Source organism: Theropithecus gelada, chromosome 11 (assembly GCF_003255815.1).
Source record: "Theropithecus gelada isolate Dixy chromosome 11, Tgel_1.0, whole genome shotgun sequence".
NCBI classification, from domain to species: domain Eukaryota; kingdom Metazoa; phylum Chordata; class Mammalia; order Primates; family Cercopithecidae; genus Theropithecus; species Theropithecus gelada.
Genome location: NC_037679.1, coordinates 40,543,221 through 40,568,506, shown reverse-complemented (window position 1 = coordinate 40,568,506; position 25,286 = coordinate 40,543,221). Strand labels below are relative to the sequence as shown.

General features: G+C 35.8%; 1 protein-coding gene across 8 annotated transcripts in view; it reads left to right on the top strand.

Moving 5' to 3' along the window:
• The window catches only part of PPFIA2 (PTPRF interacting protein alpha 2), a 516,020-nt gene that overhangs the window by 311,831 nt on the left and 178,903 nt on the right, over positions 1 to 25,286 (top strand). For 7 of the 8 annotated variants that reach the window (XM_025402781.1, XM_025402785.1, XM_025402783.1 and 4 more), the window contains 2 exons: positions 13,714 to 13,878; positions 19,111 to 19,185. In XM_025402781.1, the coding sequence (XP_025258566.1) occupies positions 13,714 to 13,878; positions 19,111 to 19,185 (240 nt within the window). The remainder of the gene's footprint in view (positions 1 to 13,713; positions 13,879 to 19,110; positions 19,186 to 25,286) is intronic. The other variant, XM_025402787.1, reaches the window with a different exon arrangement.

Genomic DNA, 25,286 nt, shown 5'->3' with positions numbered 1-25,286 from the left:
AAAAAAAAAAAAAACACTTTTATGTAGATGTAAGTTCAATTTAAATACTAAGTTGGTGAAAAATAGTCTAAGTGTTATAGCTATAAGAGATTAATCCTGAAAAAAATAGATATAGCTAACAGCCTATTCACTTTATGAGTCTTAGAGAGTAATATAAAATACAGTTCTACTAACTGGGAGCTTGTGCCTTTAATGAGAGATAGGGTTGCTTGCATAATGGTTACATGGTCAAACTGAATTTATGTCCTTATTTATCAAGGTCTTATTTATGGTAAAGAGAATTAACATACATGCATACATTGAATTGGTTTTCAATGATACTTTGATGAACCAGTCTAATGGATTGCCTCAAACACGGCATGACAAGGGCAGTTTAGATCACATTATCAGGTATCAGATAATTTTTTTCTGTTGCCCTCTTCCTTTCTATATATTTCCTGCCCTTGATTTTTTAACTTACCACTGTGTTTTCATGCAAATTTGAAATTTATTTATACCGTGACATTTATTCCGCCCTATTACACTATGTTATATTTTAGTACTTTAGACTACATTCCTTGATTTAACACAGCACAGTCAAATGTAAAAGTAGGAGCAGAAAGCTGAGAATGCAGGGAAATACAAAGCTTTGGTTAGGTTTATAACTAATGCTCACATTTAAAATGCACTAGACACTCTTTTATTAGCTGTGTACATTCATCTAGCCTTTTTTCTTCAGTCTCTTACTCCTTTCTACACCCCTCTGGAGATGTTATACTTATCTCCATTTTACAGACCAGGTAAGTGAGCTCAGAAAAGGTCAGATAACTCGCCAGAAGTCACACAGTTGGTAAATAGCAAAGAAGGAATTTGAAAGGTAAGGTAGTTTAAATCCAGAGCCTGGGCACTAACCATGAGGCCATCAGCATTATTACTCAAAGACTTGTTATAACTAGAGAGGACATTGCTTAACAGTCAGACCACCACAGTATGGAATATCTAGTTGTGATGAATTTTAGAGAGCTAAGAGATTTGGTGACAGAGTCCATACGATTTTCATCATATTGAACCCCATGAGGCCCAGAAATACCTGAGGCTATTGTGTTTGCAAAGGAGTCTTGGATAATAAAGGGAGGAAGGTGAGCCACATGTGGAGTACCTATTCAGTAGTCAAAATGAGAAAAATACAAAGTTCCTTTAAAATAACAATAACAGATATTGAAGCCATTGATTTTAACCATGCATAATAGTTACTTTGAAAATGTGAATAAGGCTGGAAAATACTTTTCTACCCTCCTTAAGGCAGTGATGTGGAGGATTTTTGTTGTTGACTACACCAAGGAAAACAGATTTATGAAAACTCCCTTGTACAAAGTATTGATTATATAATAACTCCTTAAGTTACATAACCACCTCTCACCCTCCTCCATCTCCCAGAAGAAGTATACCCAGGGCTGAAAATCAAATACATCTCTCTTCCCACCAAATGCCTTATCAAATGTTGCTAAATAAAACCACTTTTATAGATTTTATGGTTGTTTATCTTTCTAGATGTTGTGCTTTTCTTCTTACTATCTGTGTGCTGGTCACAGAGACAAAGCAACAAGCTAGCGTTTCCTTCTCACATGTAAAGAAACTTTAATTGATGTCAGATTGTGAGCAAATTTAAAGTATAACTGATAGCTGGGCATGGTGGCACATGCCTGTAACCTCAGCTACTCGGGATGCTGAAATAGGATAATCGCTTGAATCCGGGAGGCGGAGGTTGCAGTGAACAGAGATCATATCCCTGCACTCCAGCCTGGGCGACAGAGGGAGACTCTGTCTCAAAAAATAAATACATAAATAAATATATAAAATAAAATAAAATATAAAGTGTAATTGAGCATTCCGGTTTCCAAGGTTCTGATCAACGTGTGGCTCACTTTACATCAAGTAGTTAGCATATGTTCATGAACTGAGCCAAATAACATAAAAAGCTAATCCATGAAACCATGTGTGGATGAGGTCATTTGTATTAATTTTGAATATTATCAAAAACAATAGATCAGAAAAAATCCTTCTGTGTAATTATATTTGAATGAATTATACCATCTCCCAAAATAGAAAATAGAAGTTCCAGTGGGAGTTGAATGAAGATGGAGAGTAAAAATGATAATACAGTAGCTAACATTAAAATCTAAATGTTTTTATAAATGTTTTACATGTTTAACTCACTATATTCTCATAGCAGTCTCATTATCCCCATTTAATTCAAGAGAAAACTAAGGCAGTAAGTAACTTGTCCCAGGCCTATAAATGGCTTATAAATAAAATACCCAGAGAGTCCACTACTTCCTTCTCAGTTTACCCACAGACTATGTATTGAAGAAATCATATTCCTATGTCACCCACAATTCACATGTGATGCAAAGGTATTATGTTTAAAGAACAGAGTTTGTTCAGATTTCTTTTTTTTCTTGTTTTTAATTCTTTTGAGATGAGATCTTACTCTGTTACTAAGGCTGGAGTGCAGTGGCACGATCATGGTTCACTGCAGCCTAGAGCTTGCTGGACTCAGGTGATCTTCCCACCTCAGCCTCCCAAGTAGCTGAGACTATAGCCATATGCCACCCAGCTAATTTTTGTATTTTTTGTAGAGATGGGGTTTTGCCATGTTGCCTGGGCTTATCTCAAACTCCTGGACTCAAGCAATCCGCCCATCTTCACCTCCCAAAGTGCTGGGATTACAGGCATGAGCCACTGCTCCTGGCCTATTTAAATTTTTGTAATTCAATCCTAATTTATTGTGTGTTAGTCATGTGAAAAGTCAATGTGCTATGTTTTTATTCTGAGGTCAAAGCTGAAATGCATGGCCTGGCCACATGTTATGTTTTCTCTGCAGAAATACCTTGTTGACATTGCAGAAATGTGAGTGAATGAAAGAAAATCAGTCATCACTGCAGTTGCTCTTAAACACAACTGCCTCAAGTTATTAAATTAAGAATATCCTAATACAATCATTATAACATTATAAATAATTATACAAAAATAGAAATTTCAAAAATTTATAGTGGATATTTATAGAAACATACAAACAAGCTTTTGTTCAATATTTTTACACTGATAAAAATGTAGAAAAAATATTGAAACAAAATTTGTTATTCCTAAAACTCCTCTGACCATCTTTGGCAAGTATATGTTTACAGAAAGTTATATTTATAGAAAATAATTTATCTCTGGTGTTATTGCAACTCAAAATGATCAATAAGACATGTTTTGACAAAGTTTTCTGAACTAATGAAGAGGTAAAGAAAAACTGGGAATTTTTATGTAGTTACTGCCTGTGAATGTCAACGTGAAGAACATTTTTATTGTCAGAGTTGTTTCAACTATTGTTATAGCTGATGATCTCAAAGGATGTTTTAAATTGTTCATAATGTTTTAGAATGTAACTATTGTGTGACTTTGAAAAACGTTATGGTTTTGAGAAACAGTATTCATATCACGTTATGATTTTGAGAAACAGTATTAATATCTAGTTATATATAATAAAGCTGTAACTTAATCTCATGGATCATAAACTTAAAAAGAAAACTTAATTGCATTTGAAACATTTCTTACCATGCCCTCACTTTTGTTTTGAGACAAAACAAAATTAACAGATATTGAGATACAATTAGACACATACCACTAGTAAAGAAAATTTTTTTATTATTGACAAATATCTGTCTGTACAAGTTAATAATATCATCCAAACATATTTCATCAGTGGGTAGAAAATACAGTCCAATTCGGAAAAGGAAGAACTTCTCAGTTGAAAGCAGATAAATATTCTACATGTGTGTACATGCATGTGTATGTATAGTTATTTTTGAAAGTTCTATGATAGGATATGATAAATACAAGAATAAATAGGACAGGACATATGCCCTCCCAACAGCTATTTCAATTTCATAATCAAACATGTACATAAGAAGCATATGGGATTTTAAACAATGTTTAAGGGTAAAAGATATGGAGTGGATTGAGTATGAAGGTAACCAGTTTAAAGGTTTTCGTTTTCAGATGTTAATGTCATGCTATATGACCATACTGCAGCAGCCAAATTAGTCTATGGGGAAGAATGTGTTTCTATTTCAGTGCCATTTGTAATTGGGAATATCTGTTCACAAGGTTGTGTTGAATTAAGATCTAATAGGAAGTTATATAATTTTAGAAATCCTTACAGAATCATAGTAAAATAAAAGATTTTGATTACCTAGGCCATCTTGCTTTTCAAAACAAAACTTAGTCCAAAAAATTCCCAATGATGCATGATGTGTGGGTTTGTGTGTGTGTGTGTGTGTGTCTGCGTGTGTATGAATATATGATACATATGTGTGTATACATATATAGGCTGTGGTCATTTAAAGAAAATTCCAATGTAGGATTCATGGCCATTCACATAGTCCCTGCAATCCTTTGAGTATACCAGAGAGAGTTCCATTTGCACTTTCTGTGAGAATTACTAAATATTAGGCTAAAGTTGTAGCTCCCAGTAAAGGAGTGTAATTAGTAGATGGTTAATGATATCTTAGATAAGTTTCACTTTTTGTACTCTTAATTTATTTACCTTTATTTTTAACCTTAAATTAGGCCATAGCTAAATGCCAGATGAGAACATCAACCTGAATAATTTATGTTTATCGTTAACCCAATTCAACAAGTATTAAGCACATATTATGTAGAATATTTTCCTTGGTATTGAGGATAAATGAAATTGTTCATCCCTTAAGAAGTCTGTTTATATTAATAAAAACATATTTAGTTTTTATTATGATGTAGATGAGAGTTCCTAATTGCACAAAACAGAGTATATAGCTTGGCTGTTTAAATCAAGACATTAATTAAGGCATATAAGAAATCTCTAAACTGAGCTTTCAGGCAGTCTCTAGGACCACATTTCTTAGCTTTGCAAATTTTTCTAATACGCCCAGTCCCAGAAACATGCAGCCTCTGCCACTACCCCTTAGCTTTGCAAATTTTTCTAACACGCCCAGTCCCAGAAATATGCAGCCTCTGCCACTACCCCTTCCCAGCGTGTTTCCTCTCTGCCCCCTCAGGCTCACTGCCACAATGGTGGGGTCTGGTTGACTGATCTTAAGTCACATGTCTGCCACCTAGTGGTAAACGTTCCCAAGAAATGTTTCTTGGATTCTATACTGGGAAGATGGGATTCAGATTGTGAGGAACTATCAAACAGTCAGGGGGAGGGGTAGAAAATGGGGAAAATTAATGGGTAAAATATGGTAACAAGGTAAAGAAAACAGAAAAGAGAAGGCCGGGCGCGGTGGCTCAAGCCTGTAATCCCAGCACTTTGGGAGGCCGAGACGGGCGGATCACGAGGTCAGGAGATCGAGACCATGCTGGCTAACACGGTGAAACCCCGTCTCTACTAAAAAAAAAAAAAAAAAAAAAAAAATACAAAAAAATAGCCAGGCGAGGTGGCAGGCGCCTGTAGTCCAAGCTACTCGGGAGGCTGAGGCAGGAGAATGGCGCAAACCCGGGAGGCGGAGCTTGCAGTGAGCTGAGATCCGGCCACTGCACTCCAGCCTGGGCGACAGAGCGAGACTCCGTCCCAAAAAAAAAAAAAAAAAAAAGAGAAAACAGAAAAGAGAATAATGTATTAACTAACGTACATTATATACATATACACACACACAAATATGCGTGTGTGTGTGTGTATATATGTATATAGTGAGTGTGTGTGTGTGTGTCTGTGTCTGTATGTCAACAGAAAAGTATTGATCCTCTTTTCTCTACTGGTCACAGGTCCTAGTTCCCAATTATAAATTCCAATTATAACCCTTGATTTCTGGACTTACGTATATGGACCCATAGTTATTCCAAGAAAGACTCTACCTTACTTCTATCAGTAGTTCTGAGGATATACTAATTCCAGGATGATAGCACTCCTACTTAGCAATGTATTATGTCCATGCTTGAATTATAATAGTCTTGGCTCATTTAACCATTCTATAAGATCGGTTACTTCTAAATGATGTAATAGTGTGATAAAATCAGGGGTCCCTGGGAGCATCCATCAATTGCATTACTCTTTTCATTGTAAAATCAGGTGTTTTTTTTTTTTTTTGTCTGAAGTAATGTTGTGTATGATAACATGACTGTAAGCAAAAACTCAGTAAGATGGTGTTTCTGGGACCGGGCGCAGTGGCTCAGGCCTGTAATCCCAGCACTTTGGGAGGCCAAGGTGGGCGGATCACAAGGTCAGAAAATCGAGACCATCCTGGCTAACATGGTGAAACCCCGTCTCTACTAAAAATACAAAAAAAAAAAAAAAAAATTTAGCTGGGCGTGGTGGCAGGTGCCTGTAGTCCCAGCTACTCAGGAGACTGAGGCAGGAGAATGGCATGAACCCGGGGAGGCAGAGATTGCAGTGAGCCGAGATCAGTCATTGCACTCCAGCCTGGGCGACAGAACGAGACTCTGTCAAAAAAAAAAAAAAAAAAAAAAGATGGTGTTTCTGGTAGAAGTATGGCCATTAGAGAAGGCAAATCCATATCCAAAAAAGGGGTTTATTACAGTGAAGAAAAACTACTTTCTGTTTAATAGAAAGGATTTGATGTAATATGCTTGCTTCATGGCGAATAACTGGTCTCCAGCTGTATTTTATCATGGCAGGGCTCAAGTTAGATGGCTGCACCTTACTGCTGGGCCTCCGCCATGGTGGTAACTCCATCAGTCTTAATCATGGGAAGCCCATTTTGTCAGGTTTATGACCCTGAAACCATGGTCACTTCTTTATGCACACTGAGAAAAATGACAAATGAAATAGGCTGATATCTACAAGGTAAATCAGTTTGTCCACCAGGTTACTGAAAGACTTACAGAGTGAGGACCAGAAAATTAGTCCTAGCTCAGAGGTGATATTCAAGAAATTTTGATATTTTGTTTTCCTCAATACTATGACTCTAATAGTTACAGATCCTTTGGGAGAAGGTTTTCTGATTATCTATCACGATATGACAAACTATCCAACAACTTAATGACACCAAACAACATTTTAATATGCTCATAGACTCTCCTGGGCCAAGGATTCAGAAAAAGAACAGTGGGGATGGCCCTTCTCTGATCTATAATATTTGGGGTCTCAGCCAAGATGACTGGTGACAATGATGTGCTGGTAAATGATTTCTTTTGTTAGCAAAATAAAAGCACTGATCTCTGGTGTTTGCCAATTTCCCTGGTGTAAATACTTCCACCATGGTTGATTTCAAGCTATGTTGATGTTACTCAATGCCAAGTTGGGAAAAAATTCATAGTACTGAACCATTATGTAGTATTTCTACCTTTTAGGTAAAATAGATGTAAATAATCTAAGGAGCATAGATAATAGTGAAATGTAATAAAAATAATTAGGAATTAATATACTTGAAATGTATACTATCTCTTAAAAATATTTTTATTTAATCATAAGCTTATGCAATTTAGGCATAATGATTGCGCTTAACCACCAGCTCACAAAACTCCTGAAAATTAAAATTAACAATCATCTCCCAAAGCCAGAAGACATCTGTTCTAGCAAACCATTTGCAGGGGATGACTCAAATATTTGGGGTTAGGAAGATTTGCTTGTGAAGTGGATTCTTCATGCACATGTCTGGTGCCTGAGCTGGAATAGCTGAAGGACAGGCAGACTCAGTTGGAACTGCACACAAGAGAACCTACACATGGCCTGTCCATCATAACAGTCTTGGAATACTCAGACTTCTTAGATGATAACTCAGGGACCTAAAAGCCAACGTTCTGGTCTACCAGTTGGAAGCTGCCTGGCCTTTTAGGACCTAAGCCCAGAAATCACAAAATGTGACTTCTGCCATACTTTGTTGGTCAAAACAGTCACCAGTCCACCCAAATTTAATGGGAAGGGACATAGACCCCCATGTCTCAATAGCAGGACAGTAAAAAAAATTGATGGCTATACAAACTCACCTTAATTTTTTACAAATATCTAACTGTAGACTGGGAGTGGTGGCTCACACCTGTAATCCCAGCACTTTGGGAGGCCGAGGCAGGCAGATCATGAGGTCAGGAGACTGAGACCATCTGGCTAACATGGTGAAACCCCGTCTCTACTAAAAATACAAAAAATTAGCTGGGCGAGGTGGTGGGGTCCTATAGTCCCAGCTACTCAGGAGGCTGAGGCAGGAGAATGGTGTGAACCTGGGAGGCAGAGCTTGCAGTGAGCCGAGATCTCACCATTGCACTCCAGCCTGGGTGACAGAGCGAGACTCCGTCTCAAAAAAAAAAAAAAAAAAAAAAAAAAATTTCTAACTGTAAACTGACTCAGGTATAGGATTTGGAGAAGGCCAAGACAGTTTACCAGGTGACTCAAGTAAAAAATTATTCCCCCAGGTCTAGGGATTTTATTATTAATATTACTTTATTAATACAACCTAATTCTTGATGTCTTATTAACAACTCTATAATCAATTAGCTATCACAAAGATCCCAATGGATCAAACCATTCTGCCTATTATAGTAACCACACATAACTTAGCTTAGGTAGTTAATTGCTATTACTTAGCCTCTGCCACTGCAGAATTCTGTCATCCCCAGAGAAATCAAAGGGTTCCTTTGAGGACTAGCATCTCTCCATTTTTATTCTTTATCTGTAAAGAACTGCTGTTCTGGCCGTTTTGTAGGTCGTGTGTTGCCTTTTTTCCAATCTATTTCCCAATGCCTTAGTGAAGATAGTGTCACTTTGGTCATCTCAAGGGAAATAGCTGGGGGTGAGCTGAATTCGCCATTTTTAACTCTATAAATCATCAGTTTCCTTCTACCTTCTACCCAATGAATTTCTGGCTTTTACTCACTTGTTTTCGGCCACCACTGAGTTTATGTTTTAGTTAACCAATGGAACAAACAATTAAAACAACTTTTTGGTGTTTGACATCAAAGTTTAATTCAGATTATCTGAAAAAATATCGTCATATTGATTAATTTAACCAGATCAAAAAATGTTGTCCCCCTCTTTCTGCTTCAGTAATATTAGCATCTACATATATTTCCAGATTTCTGAAACTACAAATTAGCAAAAGCATACAGGTCTATTGATTTGAAATCCTTCTCTTTTTAGGTTAGACCTTGTTATTTACCTCTTCATATTTTAGAAGTCTGGAGGCAGAAAGAGGTGTTTGTGGTGGAACATTATGTGGCCATTAAGACAAATAGAACTGGATTCATCACAGAATCAGGAAGACTTATTGCGATGAGAGTATGAGGGTAACTCAGACACATCTGAATCTTTCCAAATGTCCATTTTATAGTTCTTGGGGTGCCTGCTTTTTTTCTCGGAGTGATGGCAAGATTTCTACATAAGATTCCTGGTAAGGCTGTGAAATTATCATATATTGTAATTCAGTGACCTTCCTTAGATTAGACTTTTTATTTTCTTTCTGTTATGTTTTGGGATCTTGATAAGAGGCTATCATGAGCAGCCATAGCACCTCTTGGGTTCTCTAACTGAGCCTTGACCTAGAATTTAAAACCTTAAACTTGTCATTTGCTTTCTTTAAACCCTTCAGTGCAGTTCAAAGCATTCTGCTCACTTCATTGTCCTTATATTCCTCATGCCTTTCAAATGGTCTATTGTAGCTATGACTCAATCCATCAAAGTCTTACTTACACAGACACCCCATTTTCAGAGAGCTCAGATGTTTATATAACTATCTCACCTCCATGTACCATAGAAGACAATCTTCCTTCTTTTGATGCTCATCTATTAGTTCTGTCAAACATCCCAGATATCCATTTCTCTGAAGAATTTTGCCAATAAAGGTACAAACTATTGCTTTAATCAGTACTTATTCATTCATTCCGTAAATATACATGAGCATCTACCATGTGCCAATCTTCTAGGCACTAAAGATATAGCATGAACAAAATAGATTAAAAAAAAAAAATGTATTTCCTTATTGACCTTACATTAAGTTTTTTTTGTTTTTTGTTTTGTTTTGTTTTGTTTTGTTTTGTTTTGTTTTGTTGAGACGGAGTCTCGCTCTGTCGCCCAGGCTGGAGTGCAGTGGCCGGATCTCAGCTCACTGCAAGCTCCACCTCCCGGGTTTACACCATTCTCCTGCCTCAGCCTCCCGAGTAGCTGGGACTACAGGCGCCCGCCACCTCGCCAGGCTAGTTTTTTGTATATTTTAGTAGAGACGGGGTTTCACTGGGTTAGCCAGCATGGTCTCGATCTCCTGACCTCGTGATCCGCCCGTCTCGGCCTCCCAAAGTGCTGCGATTACAGGCTTGAGCCACCGCGCCCGGCCTACATTAAGTTTTGAAAGACAGATAGTAAGCAAGAAAAATACATAAATAAATATGACATTAGATAGGGACAAATGCTAAGAAGAACAAACAAAGCTAGGAAGGAGATATCCAATGTTGTTGGTAACCAGGGAAAGTCTCGTTGAAAAGTGGCATTTGAGTTAAAACATAAAAGAGATGGTGAAGTGAGATAGTCATACAGATATCTGAAAGAGAATGTTTTGGTTAGAGAAAATAAGAAGAACAAAGACCCTGTTGTGGGGACATGGATGTTTAACATGTTAAAAACAAAATTAACAAAACTAAACAAACAAAAAACTGCAAGGCAGCCAACATAGCTATACTGGAATGAGCAAGAAGAAAAATAGGAGATGAGTTCAGAAAATTGAGATCCCTTTGGGACGTATAAGGACTTTGGCTTTCACTTGAGCCCAATAAGAAGACATTAAAAATTTGAGCAGAAGTATAAATGCCCTAACTCACATTTTAGCTTAAACAGTGTTTTGAGAATAGCCTGAAGATGAAAGGCTGAAAGCAGGAGGACCAGTTAAGGAGCCATTATAATTCAGGGGGAGATTGTAGGTCTTGGACACAAATGTTAGCAGTGGATGTAGTGGCAAGTGATCAGATTCTAGAAATTGAGGGAGCATGAAAGAGAGTGCTTACAAATACTGAATTGTTAACTTTAAGCTGGGTAAAGAGACAATGAGGGCATGAGGGTAGGGAGAAGCAGTTAAAAGTTCCATTTGCCAAATGTGAGGAGTGTGATTAAAAGATTTAAGTTGTCTCTGAAAACGGATGTCCTTTATAGCATCATTATTGTGTTTCTTGTCCTAGAGGGTGGGTATTTTATATTTCTAAATCTTACACTGTACTGCAAAATTCGATACAAAATTAGATGATGATATGTTTAATGAATTACTGTATTAAACAAGATGCCTCTAATTTACAATTAGAAAAAAGCAGTTTTCATTGTATTATAAAGGTTTCATTATTTATGTCATCAGATTGAAGGATAGATGTACATAATAATGTTAATTAGCCTAAGCTCTTGGGAAATAATGCCCATTAACCATGGCCACAAGCTTAGCTTTCATATAGGCCAAACCTGTATGAAATATATAAAACTATATGATGTATGTAAATTTAACTCATTTATTAATATTTTAATCCGCTCAGCAAATATTAATTGCATACCTATAGATGTTGTGAATTGAGCTAACACTCAAATTCAGAGAGAATCAAGAGGATTAAGGCAGACACTGTGCCAACTCTCTTGAAGCTTTTATTGCAATGGGAAAATAGAATGAAATTTAGTAGAACAATTTCTTTAAATTGCACATCATGAAATAGTCTGAAAAAAAAATTAGTAAGGGATTGAAATAGAGACTTGTGGAGGTGGGGAAAAGGAGAAACTACCTTAGACAGTAGTGAGCAAATGCCTTGTTGAGAGATGATGTTTAAGCTGAGACAAACAATGGGAAAGAGCTGGTTAAATGAGGAACAAAGAAGGAGTACTTTAGGCAGAGGGTACAGCATAAGCAAAGGCTTGACATACTGAGGAGCTAAAAGTAGGCCAGGAAAGCTGGAACATAGTTTGCCAGGGAAAGATTGACATCAGATGACACTGGAAAAGTAGGCATTATTAAGTTCATGTAAATCTCCACAACCTGTGTAAAGCAGTTTGGATTTATGCAATGGATACATGTATCTGTAGAATTCGAGAGAATAGAATACCATAATTTATCAATCATAGATTGATAAATGTTAAAGGGTTCCTTGAAAATTTCAGGTCATTTTCATACTGAAAAATTACTAATATTATGTTGACCCTTAAATATGACTCTTATCTACTGATTTATGTATGTTTAGTGTCTCAGATATTGGTGTTCTTTGTGCCCAATAATGGCAAAGTTTTCTAACATTTTGAGTCATAATCAGTGACAACAAATGTAGAGAAATCAACCAAAAATATGATACTAATACGTGACACTGAATCTAACAGTGGTATAGTGAAGACCAAAATTTTTCTTTACAATTAAACTTTTAGAAAATATCTTGGAAAAGGCCGGGCGCGGTGGCTCAAGCCTGTAATCCCAGCACTTTGGGAGGCCGAGACGGGCGGATCATGAGGTCAGGAGATCGAGACCATCCTGGCTAACACAGCGAAACCCCGTCTCTACTAAAAAATATACAAAAAACTAGCCGGGAGAGGTGGCGGGCTCCTGTACTCCCAGCTACTCGGGACGCTGAGGCAGGAGAATGGCGTAAACCCGGGAGGCGGAGCTTGCAGTGAGCCGACATCCGGCCACTGCACTCTAGCCTGGGTGACAGAGCGAGACTCCGCCTCAAAAAAAAAAAAAAAAAAAAGAAAATATCTTGGAAAAAAGGAAAGTTGTTTTCTTTCCTTTCCACCTTCAGTGTCTTCTATCTGTTTTTAAATCTTTTGTTTGGGTAATTTCTGCTGTATTTTCTTTATTTTGCATAAGTGGATACCACTTGTTAGCTTATGCTTTCCACTGTTCTTCCGAAGACCTTTCCTGTAATGCTTACCAGTTGTGTGTGGTTATTCACTAGTAAAATTATAATAACTGATAATAATCAAGCAGTTTCTGATTTTCTTCTCATGTGTCTTTGGTTTTAGCAGTAGAACTTCCTTTTGAAATGAAAACAAATATGAAACCCCAATTCACAAAACATTTCAAAACAGATCTTCTCTGGCAAGAGCTAAGAGTATAGAGCCTGAAACATCCTGGAAACTCTTCAGGGACTTTCCCTCCACCTCTGTCACGGCCCCAGAGGCTACCCTGGGAAATCATAGATTCTAACATAGACAATTCAAAACTATATCACTAACTTCCTTTCCTGAACTGACAATTGAGAATCTCAGTTACTATATTCTAATTGGTTGCAAATATTTTTCTATAATCTAATCTAAAGAATAATTGTGAATAAAACCATGGGATTATTTAAGCTAAATTAACATTATAATGATTATGCTCATTTTATTCAACTCAAATAATTTTAATGGCCATATGTAAACGAAATAAATTTTGACTTTCACTGTCATCCTCTAAAAAGGTCCTGATGCATCAAGCAATGTTCTTTCATCACTAACATACATATTTTGTCAAGTGTTCTATTTCTGCTGAATCCATACTGAAAGTATTAAATTTGCTAAAGGACTGCATAACATTTGCATTACATTTTTAAATTCAGTAACTTGTTAAATGATACAATTTATCTTTAATGTATTTTATAAACCCTGTTTTAAACAGGTCTGTGCTTCTTTGTTGCCACTTGCAGTGTAACCTGCAACTAACATTAGATACTATGTAAGCCTGCAGTGTTTTAAGGGGGAAGTCATTTGAAAGTGTTCCTGACTTGTATTCAGAAGATAATTGCATTTTCTGTTAAACCCAATAGCTATTACTGGAGCATTTGGAGTGCCTTGTGTCACGACATGAAAGGTCACTAAGAATGACGGTGGTAAAACGGCAAGCCCAGTCTCCCTCAGGAGTATCCAGTGAAGTTGAAGTTCTCAAGGCACTGAAATCTTTGTTTGAGCACCACAAGGCCTTGGATGAAAAGGTATAGTATGGACAAAAGATTTCAAGCTTAGCTACACTTCTGTCATCATCATCAAGCTCTTTGTCTTCATCCATTGACTCACCTGACTTCTAAAGTCAGTCAGTTGAGGAACACATTTGAGTTATATGAAAAATCATTTTTTTTAAGTGAAAATGGATTACCGTGTGGATGTTGGTAATATTCATAAACATCTTCTTTTTCTAAGCCACTGAATCTATGACTTATCAGAATTAGACTTCTATTATGGTACATTATAACCCCACTTCAGATGGCATTCAAAATGTTGTATCATTTAATATTATTATTGAATCTCTCTCTCTCTCTCTCTCTCTCTCTCTGTCTCTCTGTCTCTCTCTCTCTCTCTCTGTCTCTCTCTCTCTCTCTCTGTCTCTCTCTCTCTCTCTCTCTCTCTCAAACCCTGGTCTTTCTCTATAGATTCCAAAATAAGAGACCACTAACTGAAAATTGTATCTATTTTGAAGTGCAAATTGGATGTACTTTAACTTTTAGACATTTATTTTAGAAGCATCTGATTTTCTAATGTCTCTAATATCTTAGTTTTAAATATTCATTTGAAGAGCCTCTGCAAGTAACATCATAAGGTATTAGTAGAAAAATTTGTGTTTAGATATTTTTAAAAGTAGCTGTAAGCTTCTCTTAGCTGTTACTCAAATAAGTTCTACTGACATATATAAACCAATAGGATGATAATATTCTTTGGAGATTAGGATGGCTTATGACATGATTTCAATTTTGTGAAATTTCAAAGACTGAACTTACAAAAATCAATAAAGCTTTAGGAGTTAGAGTAGAAATTGGGACACTTCATTGTAAAGTATCTGACAAGTTCTGAGCATTAAAATCCAAACTAGGGATTATTTCTGAGTTATATATAATTTTTAAGCATGCAGACATTTTTGTTCTATTTAATATTTATATACATTTATATTTTTATCATTGGTATTCAGATGTTCTGAGAACAGGGGATTATGTGGAATGTGTATGTAAGGATAATTATAATTCTGCCTTCTAGAGTATTAAGAAGAAATTGTATCTCATTTTTATTTTAGCAATGAGAGATGACTAGTATAAGAATTATTTTGAATAAAACAGAAATGAATATTATATAAAAATTCTTGCTAAATATGACATCAAATAATTATTTAATATTCAACATTTAGTTTCATATTATATTTCCTCTTTTTTATAAAAGTGCTAAGAATTTGCAAGTGTTTATATGTATAGAATTTTTAGTATGTGTCAGACTCCATGGCAGATGTTTGACACACAGAGATAAATAAGATATTCTCATTATGACTGAGAAGTTCAGTGTTAGTGCTAGGAATTCACATATCAATGAAAAACAATTCAAAAAAGACGTATTTCTATCACAATATGTAGTCACAGAAAAGGTTATGACTGTGTGAGTAATGACAAAGACAAGGATGTCTTCAAGAAAAGGTGGCATTTGATCTAGGTATTAAAGAATGATTAAGGGTTTTTTAAGCACAGAAATACGCTCTAAGCAGCAGGACCCACACAGAAAATAACCCAAAATTGTAAGAAGAGAAGGACCTGTTCAGAGAAAATTCAAGAGTTTTAAATGACTTAAATGAAGGTACTAGAGAATGTATGATTTGAGATGTTTCCTATAAGCATTCCCATATCACTTAAGTGAGGGATGCTCCTACAAAAGAATGATTATTTATCAGAATAGAGGTAATAAACAGCGTTTAAGACAAATAACCTGGTCATGTGAGTACATTTAAGAAGAAAATGGCCGTTGTACAACTTAATCTAGAAATAATTTACTTTATAGAAGTTCAGTGGGTTTAGCGCAACTAAATGAGTTGTTCTATTATATGGCCATAGGAGCTGTAATAATATGTATTAACTCACCAGAGGTATCCTGAACATTGGTGAGTTCAGGGACAACTGGACTGATTATCAACAAGTAATGCTCAGCGGCCTAAAGAAGACATGTTATGAGTTAGGGGGTTAGGGTTAGGGTTAGGGTTAGGGTTAGGGTTAGGGTTAGGGTTAGAGTCAGACAGATCTGGACAAGTGACTTGATCATTCATTCTCAAAGCATCAATTACCTCTTATCTTGAATTAAGATAATACTAGTACTGACCTCAGAGTTGTCATGAGGATTAGATATGATCTGATATGCAAAGCTTTCAGCTAGTGCTTAGCATATGGCAAGTTCTCAGTGGACATTTATGAATATTGTTATTAACAGGAGTAAATATCAGCATTTGATAAAACTTTCAAACCAAGTAAAAATGTTGGTATTATTCTTGATCCAGATGCTTGTTTAAAATAGCATTTCATTTAGTTATCAAGGAACTCATATGTGTCTAAGTGCCTTCCCAGACAATTTCCCTAAGAGTAACTCACAGCTTCTCACAGGGATGAGGAGGGATGCGGATATAGATATGTAACCAAGTAATACTATATATATAGAAAGTCAGAAAAAGATGCAATTAACCATACCTTGGGAACAAGAAACAAACAACTTTATCATAGAAGGATTAGTACATATGCAGAACTAAATAAACTCTACAAAAATTGAGCATAGCTATAGATAGTTGCAGTGATTCATAATTTTCATTATTAATGTCTAATTATTTATATAGCCACTAAATTGTAGAATGAGAACTATAGTTGTGAGAAAATATAGTTGTGTTTTTCAATTACGCAGAAATCATTGACTATTAAAAAAAAAACCGTATCAGACATGTATAGGAAATGTAAACCAAAACAAATTAAATATATATACCATCCTTATATATTTTCATTATCAAATATCTCTGTGTCAAAAATGAATTAGAGCTTCTGGTCTGAGGAGATTTCCTCAAAAATATTTTCTGTTGTAGGAGTGATAATTCCCCAGATGCAACCCGGCCATACATTAATTTCGTTTGCATTATTGATATTCACAGCAGCAATTTTTAAATTTATAACATAACTCAAAATATATTCAGAATTTTTTTTTTATTTTCTTGTAAAATAGTTTTAGATTTATTACTTCGTGGACAACATAATCTCAATTTGTAAACCACTATTCTAAATATATGAGAAATTATTATTTTATTTTCATATTATTGGGTAAATATGATAATTTTTATTCCTTAAAAACTCACTATAATGAAAATATAAATGCTTAAATTGTAGTAAATAGAAAACAGTTTGGAATAGTTCTAAGAGTTTAAGTTTAGCAAAAGAAAGTCAGAAAGATATTTTAACCTACCACATAAGCTAGATTCAACCATTTCTTACATGATGTAAATGACTTAGAGAGATTTTAATGTGTCAATATTTTAAAATATGGTAACTTCCTCCCTCTACAGCAGTTTAAGTGTGATATGATCAAGCTTGTGTATGGTGAGATTATTACTATATTTAGATTGCTTCTTATTGCTGTTCTCATTAACCAGGTTTACTAGGCCTTCTTCAGAACACCAGTATTTTACAGTTGGTATTTTAGAATATGGGAATCCCTGGTAAACATCACACGTCTGTTGAAACGTTTTTTGATATATGCATTCCACACGTCAGCTGTCCTGCTCATTTTCATGGCTTCAGGATATTTGCTGCTTTTTCATGTATTCAAAATTCATAAAAAAGCATTCTCCAAATCAAATCATCAAATATTTCCTGCTATGTAACTAGTGTTTGGTTATTAATCAGCATTAATTCTATGTATTTGTTAACAATTGGATGTTTGTCTAACAGGAATGATACTTGGCAGTTAATCTCTAGCTCAATATGATGAAAGAGCCTGTGCAACTGTTTTAGGCATCAAGTCTCCATTTATGTGTGTATTACTGTTTTTAGAGAATTTGAGCATAATAAAATATAATTAATATTAAAACCCCTACTTGGATATTTTTATTGCTGATTCATGGTCTGTTTCAGGAATTAAATGCATCCATTCATCTGAATATATGTGGTATCATAATACAATACTAAAATGTGATTTAGATTTTTTAAAATTCTTAATTAGATTCTAGGATAATAAGTCATTACTGACTTTTTGTTTGTTTGCTAACTGGAAAAATAATATTATAATTCCATCTTAAATTTGTTTATGTATCTGGGTTTTTACATATTTTATAAATTTAATCTCTATTCCCAGTTAAATCTTATTAGAGGAGAAAAATACCATTTATTAAAATATACTGTCAGTAAGTTAACAAAATGAAAGCTCATAGGAATATAATTATATATTGAAATACATCTTAACTGCACAAATACTATGGCATTCCCATGAAAAATCTATGTTAATTTATAAATAATTGAAAACCCACCATGAATTGCATCTTAAGTTAAAGCTATAAAGTTTTTTTGATTTTTTAGGTAAAATTAAACTGCTGTGGTCATTCATTTTAATTCAGCAATATTTATTTCTATGAATTGTTATATATATAATACATTTATTTAATATATATATCAAGACATATCTATAGATCTAAACATATAACAACTAAAACAATTTTAGAAGTTCTAAGAAAGCAAGGATCAAAGAAATACTTCTTTGAGTTTCAGTTATGTAAGAAGCAAGTATAAATTATGACTTTCAAACTAAAATATACAGAGATTTTGGTTCTATAAAATACAATGGTTTAACCTTTGATATCTGAAAGTTAGTTGGAAATTCCAAAATACTTAAATACTTTACAGTTCCCCAAAAACAAAATAGACCTCTAATTCATACAAAACATAGAAGCAAAGAACACTTTTCAGGTTTTAAAAGGCCTTTCCTTCAGGCAAATTATTTTTGAAGTTAGATACTATTTACCAAATGAAAATTTACTTATTATTTTACAGAAGTAGAGAAAAAGGTGGGGTATTTTTTTTTCCTATTTGTCACACTTAGTCAGTGACTATTTTTCAGATGAATTCATAATATACTTTTAAACTTTGTATTCGCTTACCATGAATCAGAATTCAGAGCAAGACAAGTCAATCTGCAGCCCCACCTGAAGCTCTATGAGGGAACTACCAAAAGGATTTGCTTACAAGGAAATCCCTTGATACAGTGAAATACGAGGTGGCAATGCATTCATTGTATTTTTGCCTAGTTTAGTATTCGGAGCACATAGGGATATAAATACTTCTTTAATAATTTGCCAAATTGACTGTCTCTGATGATGTTAATGATGGATTCAGCACAGTTTAATATGTATGGGATGTACATTACTGCACATATTTTGATTTTTCTTCTAGGTAAGGGAGCGACTGAGGGTTTCTTTAGAAAGAGTCTCTGCACTGGAAGAAGAACTAGCTGCTGCTAATCAGGAGGTAACATGCCACACTTTCTCCTCTTTTGAGGTGCAATATCACTGACATTACATCCCTTGTGTTTCACGTCACTTTTATTAATACTGTCACTAAAAATAAATTACATGCTGTCTATGCCATTGAACAAGGCTTGTTGAAATTAGTTACCAGAGTCTTGCCTTCTGCTTTTTGGTTACTTATATGTGTCACTACTAGACAAAAGGAAAATTATCAAGAGCTAGTGACATGCGAGCTAGTGAGATGAAGATTTAGAAAGACTGCAGGCAGAGCGTCAGTCCTTTCAAGAAGGAAAACACAGCTCCAAAATTGGAATACATATCAAATAACTGTTAAACTTAGAAAATGCTACAAATAAAAGTGAACTCCTTAGAGAGATATACTTCTGCTCAGGTCCTGCCTATTCTTATCTTCTAAAAGCACTGTACTCATGTTTAGTGACAGCACTGAATCCACTTCTGCTACTCTTCACAACTCCAAAAAAAGTAATTTCAATCATCTTTTCAAGATTTATAAAGTTATTTTCTCTTTGGGAGATTCTACTTCTCTTGGGTTTTAGTGCACAAATTATCTTGGATAATTAGGCATATATAGAGAGTAAATAAATTTGTTTATATATACATTTATCTGTCTATACATATTTCTCTCTATATATATATGTATATAAAATATATATATAATACCTAGTTTTATCCCTCAAGTATTATTATAGTCTCCTATAGGCAGTGTGGTACATTTGATTGATTTTACATAGATCAAATAACATTTTACCTATATATAGATATATAGAGATAAGCAAATTTAACCTGTGTCAGCCATTAAAATAGTCCCATCTCTCTTTTTCTCTGACATTTATAAGGCTACTTTTTTCCTAGAAGTTTATTCCAGTAATGTAATATTAGTATTACTAGTATTGGACATACTAATATAATTTAGCAAAATCTTCCTACTCTTAAATAAGCAAGGGTAGAGGGGAGGGAATAATGAAGAGGGTTGATTAATGAGTACAAATTTTCTGTTAGATAGAAGAAATATGACCTAGTGTGTGATAGATCAGTAGATTGATTATAGTTAACATTAATCTAATGTACATTTCCCAATAGCTAGAAGACAATAATTTAAATGTTCCTTGCAAAAAGTCAAGATAAATAGTTAATGTGGTAGATATTCCAAATAACCTGATTTGATCTTTACACATTATATAAGTGTATCAAATTATCACAAGTACTCCAAAGTATGTACATCTATTATGGATCAATAAAATAAATAAATATAAATAGATTTATAAAAAGATATACGACTAAGATCAGTAATGATAAGTCCTATAAAGGAATTTATAAAAAGATGATGTTTACATATACATTATACATACAGACAAATACACAGTTTCAAACCACTCAATAAATCTTGTCAGTATAAACTTTTTTTTTTTTTTTTTTTGAGACGGAGTCTTGCTCTGTTGCTCTGGCTGGAGTGCAGTGGTGCGATCTTGGCTCACTCCAGCCTCCTCCTGCTGGGTTCAAGGGATGCTCCTGCCTCAGCCTCCCTAGTAGCTGGGATTACAGGCACCCACCACCATGCCCGGCTAATTTTTGTATTTTTAGTAGAGATGGGGTTTCACTATGTTGGTCAGGCTGGTCTCGAACTCCTGACCTCATGATCCAACCACCTCAGCCTCCCAAAGTGCTGAGATTACACACGTGAGCCACTGCACCCAGCCATTCTTTTGTTCTTTAAAATAAGCTAGATTAATTAAATGAGTGTATATATGCTTTTGTTTGTCCCAGCCATAACAATTTAACCTTTAGAAATAATGGACTTGCAGCTAGAAGGAGAGTAAATTCTATGTGAATTAAAGGCTAGTAGTGTTAAAAGCATAAATGGTGAAATAGCCGTTTTTTTTTTTTTTTTTTTTTTTTTTTTTTGTGAGACGGAGTCTCGCTCTGTCGCCCAGGCTGGAGTGCAGTGGCCGGATCTCAAAAGGAAAGAAAGCTTTTTGATGACCAGAGTTAGCTTAGTAAACAGGATGGTTTGGAAAAAAAAAAAAAAAGAAAAAGAAATAAGAGATTGGTACCTCTCAGTCATAATGGAAGAAAAGAACCTCTGGAGTAATAGGTAATGACAAGAAGTATGCAGTCTTTTAAAGAGATGGGGTTAGCCGGGCGCGGTGGCTCAAGCCTGTAATCCCAGCACTTTGGGAGGCCGAGACGGGCGGATCACGAGGTCAGGAGATCGAGACCATCCTGGCTAACACGGTGAAACCCCGTCTCTACTAAAAAATACAAAAAACTAGCCGGGCGAAGTGGCGGGCGCCTGTGGTCCCAGCTACTCGGGAGGCTGAGGCAGGAGAATGGCGTGAACCCGGGAGGCGGAGCTTGCAGTGAGCTGAGATCCGGCCACCGCACTCCAGCCTGGGCGACAGAGCCAGACTCAGTCTCAAAAAAAAAAAAAAAAAAAAAAAGAGATGGGGTTGATAAATTATCTTCAGGATGGGGTGTACTTGTTCCTGGAACTATCGGGGAAAAAATGTTAAATGTGTATTCATATTATATTTTATTAATGTTGTGATTTTTATGTGTGATAAAATATACATTCATTTTGGAAGCATTTCTCAAAATATTTCATTGATAAGGGCAAACAAACAAAAAGTTTGGTGACTACTAATATAAAAGCATGGCTTAATATGACCGTGAAAGAATTTATGTTTGTCATAAACAAAGGTGTGATGAGACCACTTGGCTAAAGTAAGCTGAAATAATAGTGTCCCATAGGCCAGGCGCGGTGGCACACGCCTGTAATCCCAGCACTTTGAGAGGCCGAGGTGGGCGAATCAGGAGGTCAGGAGATCCAGACATCCTGGCTAACACGGTGAAACCCCGTCTCTACTAAAAGTATACACACACACAAAAAAAATTAGCCGGGTGTGATGGCGGGTGCCTGTAGTCCCAGCTACTCAGGAGGCTGAGGGAGGAGAATGAGGTGAACCCGGGAGGCGGAGCTTGCAGTGAGCCGATATCGTGTCACTGCACTCCAGCCGGGGCGACAGAGGGAGACTCCCTCTCAAAGTGAGGCTCTGAAAATTTGCTCCAGAAATAGCAACTAAGTAGTTACTTCAATTATACATAAAATTGAACAGCAACCCTTGAGAACAAAAGTGGAGGAAAGATTTATGACTGTTTCCTGGAATATAGTTTTATCCCTCAAGTATTATTATAGTCTCCTACAGGCAGTGTGGTACATTGGAGTTTACATAGATAAATTGTTTACTTCTTTGTGGGGAAAAGAAAGAGAGATCAGACTGTTACTGTGTCTATATAGAAAGAAGTAGACATAAGAGACTCCATTTTGTTCTGTATTTGAGATGCTGTTAATCTGTAACCCTACCCCCAACCCTGCCCTTGCAAGAGACAGGTGCTGTAGTGACTCAAGATTTAACGGATTTTGGGCTGTGCAGGGTGTGCTTTGTTAAACAAGTGCCTGAAGGCAGCAGGCTTGTTAAAAGTCATCACCATTCTCTTAACCTCAAGTACCCAGGGACACGTACACTGCCAAAGGTCGCAGGGACCTCTGCCTAGGAAAGCTAGGTATTGTCCAAGGTTTCTCCCCATGTGATAGTCTGAAATATGGCCTCGTGGGAAGGGAAAGACCTGATCATCGCCCAGCCTGACACCCGTGAAGGGTCTGTGCTGAGGAGGACTAGTATAAGAGGAAAAAGGCCTCTTGGCAGTTGAGATAGAGAAAAGCATCTGTCTGCTGCCCATCCCTGGGCAATGGAACATCTCGGTGTAAAACCCAATTGTATGTTCTGTTTACTGAGAAAGGAGAAAACTGCCTTAGGCCTGCTCTTTATGCACTAAAACGGTTTATGGAGGTGTTTGCATATGCATATCAAGGCACAGCACTTTTCCTTAAACTTATTCATGTCACAGAGATCTTTAATCATATGTCTTACTGCTGAGCTTCTCCCTACGATGATCCTATTATCCTGCCACTTCCCTTTTTACAAGATGGTAAAGATAATGATCAATAAATACTGAGGGAACTCAGAGACCGGTGCCCAGGGCGGGTCCTCTGTATGCTGAGCGCCGGTCCCCTAGGCCCACCTTTTCTTTCTCTATACTTTGTCTCTGTGTCTCATTTCCTTTCTCAAGTCTCTCATTCCACCTAAGGAGAAACGCCCGCAGGTGTGGAGGGGCAGGCCACCCCTTCACTTCTTAACATTCCTGTATATCTACTGCAGACTTTTCTGAGTGCTTTTTGTTTTGCTTAAAATCATTTGTAAAAATAAGAGTCATTTGCATAAGTAAAAATCATGTCTGTTAGTAATTATTGTGCTCATTATTAACTTCCATATGTTTTGGTTTTGTTGTTGATTTTAACTAATGTCCATGTGTCTTGACTTGAATCCCTCTTTAGAAATTCACAAACCCAGCGATAAACAAAATTAACTTTAGTTTTCTAATAATAAATCGCTTATAAACAGTGATCCTTTTAAGAGAGTAAGTAGGAGAAAAGTCAACTTTAACTTTTTAATAAAATTGATATTTCAAAATAAAATCCAAAAAAAATCAGAAGACACTTGCAGTTTGAGTTCTTGATTCTCTGTAGTAACAGCAATTGGTATAAGAAATCGCTGTAAATAAAGCATCTTGTATTGGTGGTAACAAGATATATTTAGAAACCTGACCAAATACGTTTAGAAAATTCATACTATTAGCAGCTTTACGATAAGAACTAGGTGACTTTTGAATGTTGGAGGTAATAACTGAAGAAGATAGTTTTTAAAACAAAGAGGAAATTTTCATGCAAAAGAAAGTTTAAAAAATTATTAAGAGCCAAATGCAAATATATAATATAAATGAAAATAATCAGGAACCAGAGCAAAAGTCCTGCATATGGCTAAATGAGCAAGGAGCTGGAGAAATTTTATTTGGTGCTTCAGATTTAATTATTTAATTTTTTTTTTTTTTTTTTTTTTTTTTTTTTTTTTTTTTTTTTTTTTTAGACAGGATCTCACTCTGTTGCCAAGGCTGCAGTGCAGTGGCACGATCAAGGCTCACTGCACCCTCCACGTCTTAGCCTCAGGTGATCCTCAAACCTCAGCCTTCCAAGTAGCTGGGACTACAGTTGTGTGCCACTATGCCCAGCTAATTTTTTTTGTATTCTTTGTAGAGATGAAGTTTTGCCATGTTGCTCAGGCTGGTCTTGAACTGCAGGGGTCAGTCTGCCCAACTCGGCCTCCCAAAGCACTGAGATTTCAGGTGTGAGCCACCACACCCGGCAATATTTCTGATTTTAAATTAAATTTAAAATGTATTTACAAGTGTCCCTTAACACTCCAATCTATTTGTTTTCTGAGTTCATGTTGCCATCTTGAAGAGCAAGGGTGCCACATTATGATAATCTACTTGGTTCCTGAGTTTCTGGTTGTTATAGTGACCGTTTAGATATAAAACCTTATCCAAATATTTTTTTCTGAATTCATTCAATTCCCAAATTCAGAATGGAGAATTAAGAAAACAGATTTAGATTGTGAACGATATCTTGATATATTCATACATACACATATATGCATATGTAGAATCTGAAAAGACTATACAGTTTATTCTATCATCATTATATCATTTTAATAGACTTTATTCTCTCATCTATATATCATTATTATATATGGAGAGAGGCTCTCTCTCTCTCCCCACACACACCTACCACTTGTCTTATTCTCACAGATGGGTTTGGAGTTATCACCTCTTAATATCTTTTCTTTATATAATCTCTTTCATAGATCCCTCATCTATTCTTCCCAGACATCCAGGAATTCAACCATGACTTCTGTAGAAAAGAAACTAAAATCTATAGTTAAAGGTGTATGCACTATTCTGAGCCCCACAGAAGATTTCAGACATCCCTTTGGCATTTCCACAGGGCTTTGTTAATGATTGTATAGATTATTCTCTCCTACAAATTTCCAGCAGAGGGGCCAGTGCAAGCTGAAATCTAGTTCAGGGTTTGCTAATCCAGACACGCACGGGAGGACATAGCCACCTGTAGGGAGTACATTTTCTTTTTTTTTTTTTTTTTTTTTTTTTTTTTTTTTTTTTTTTTTT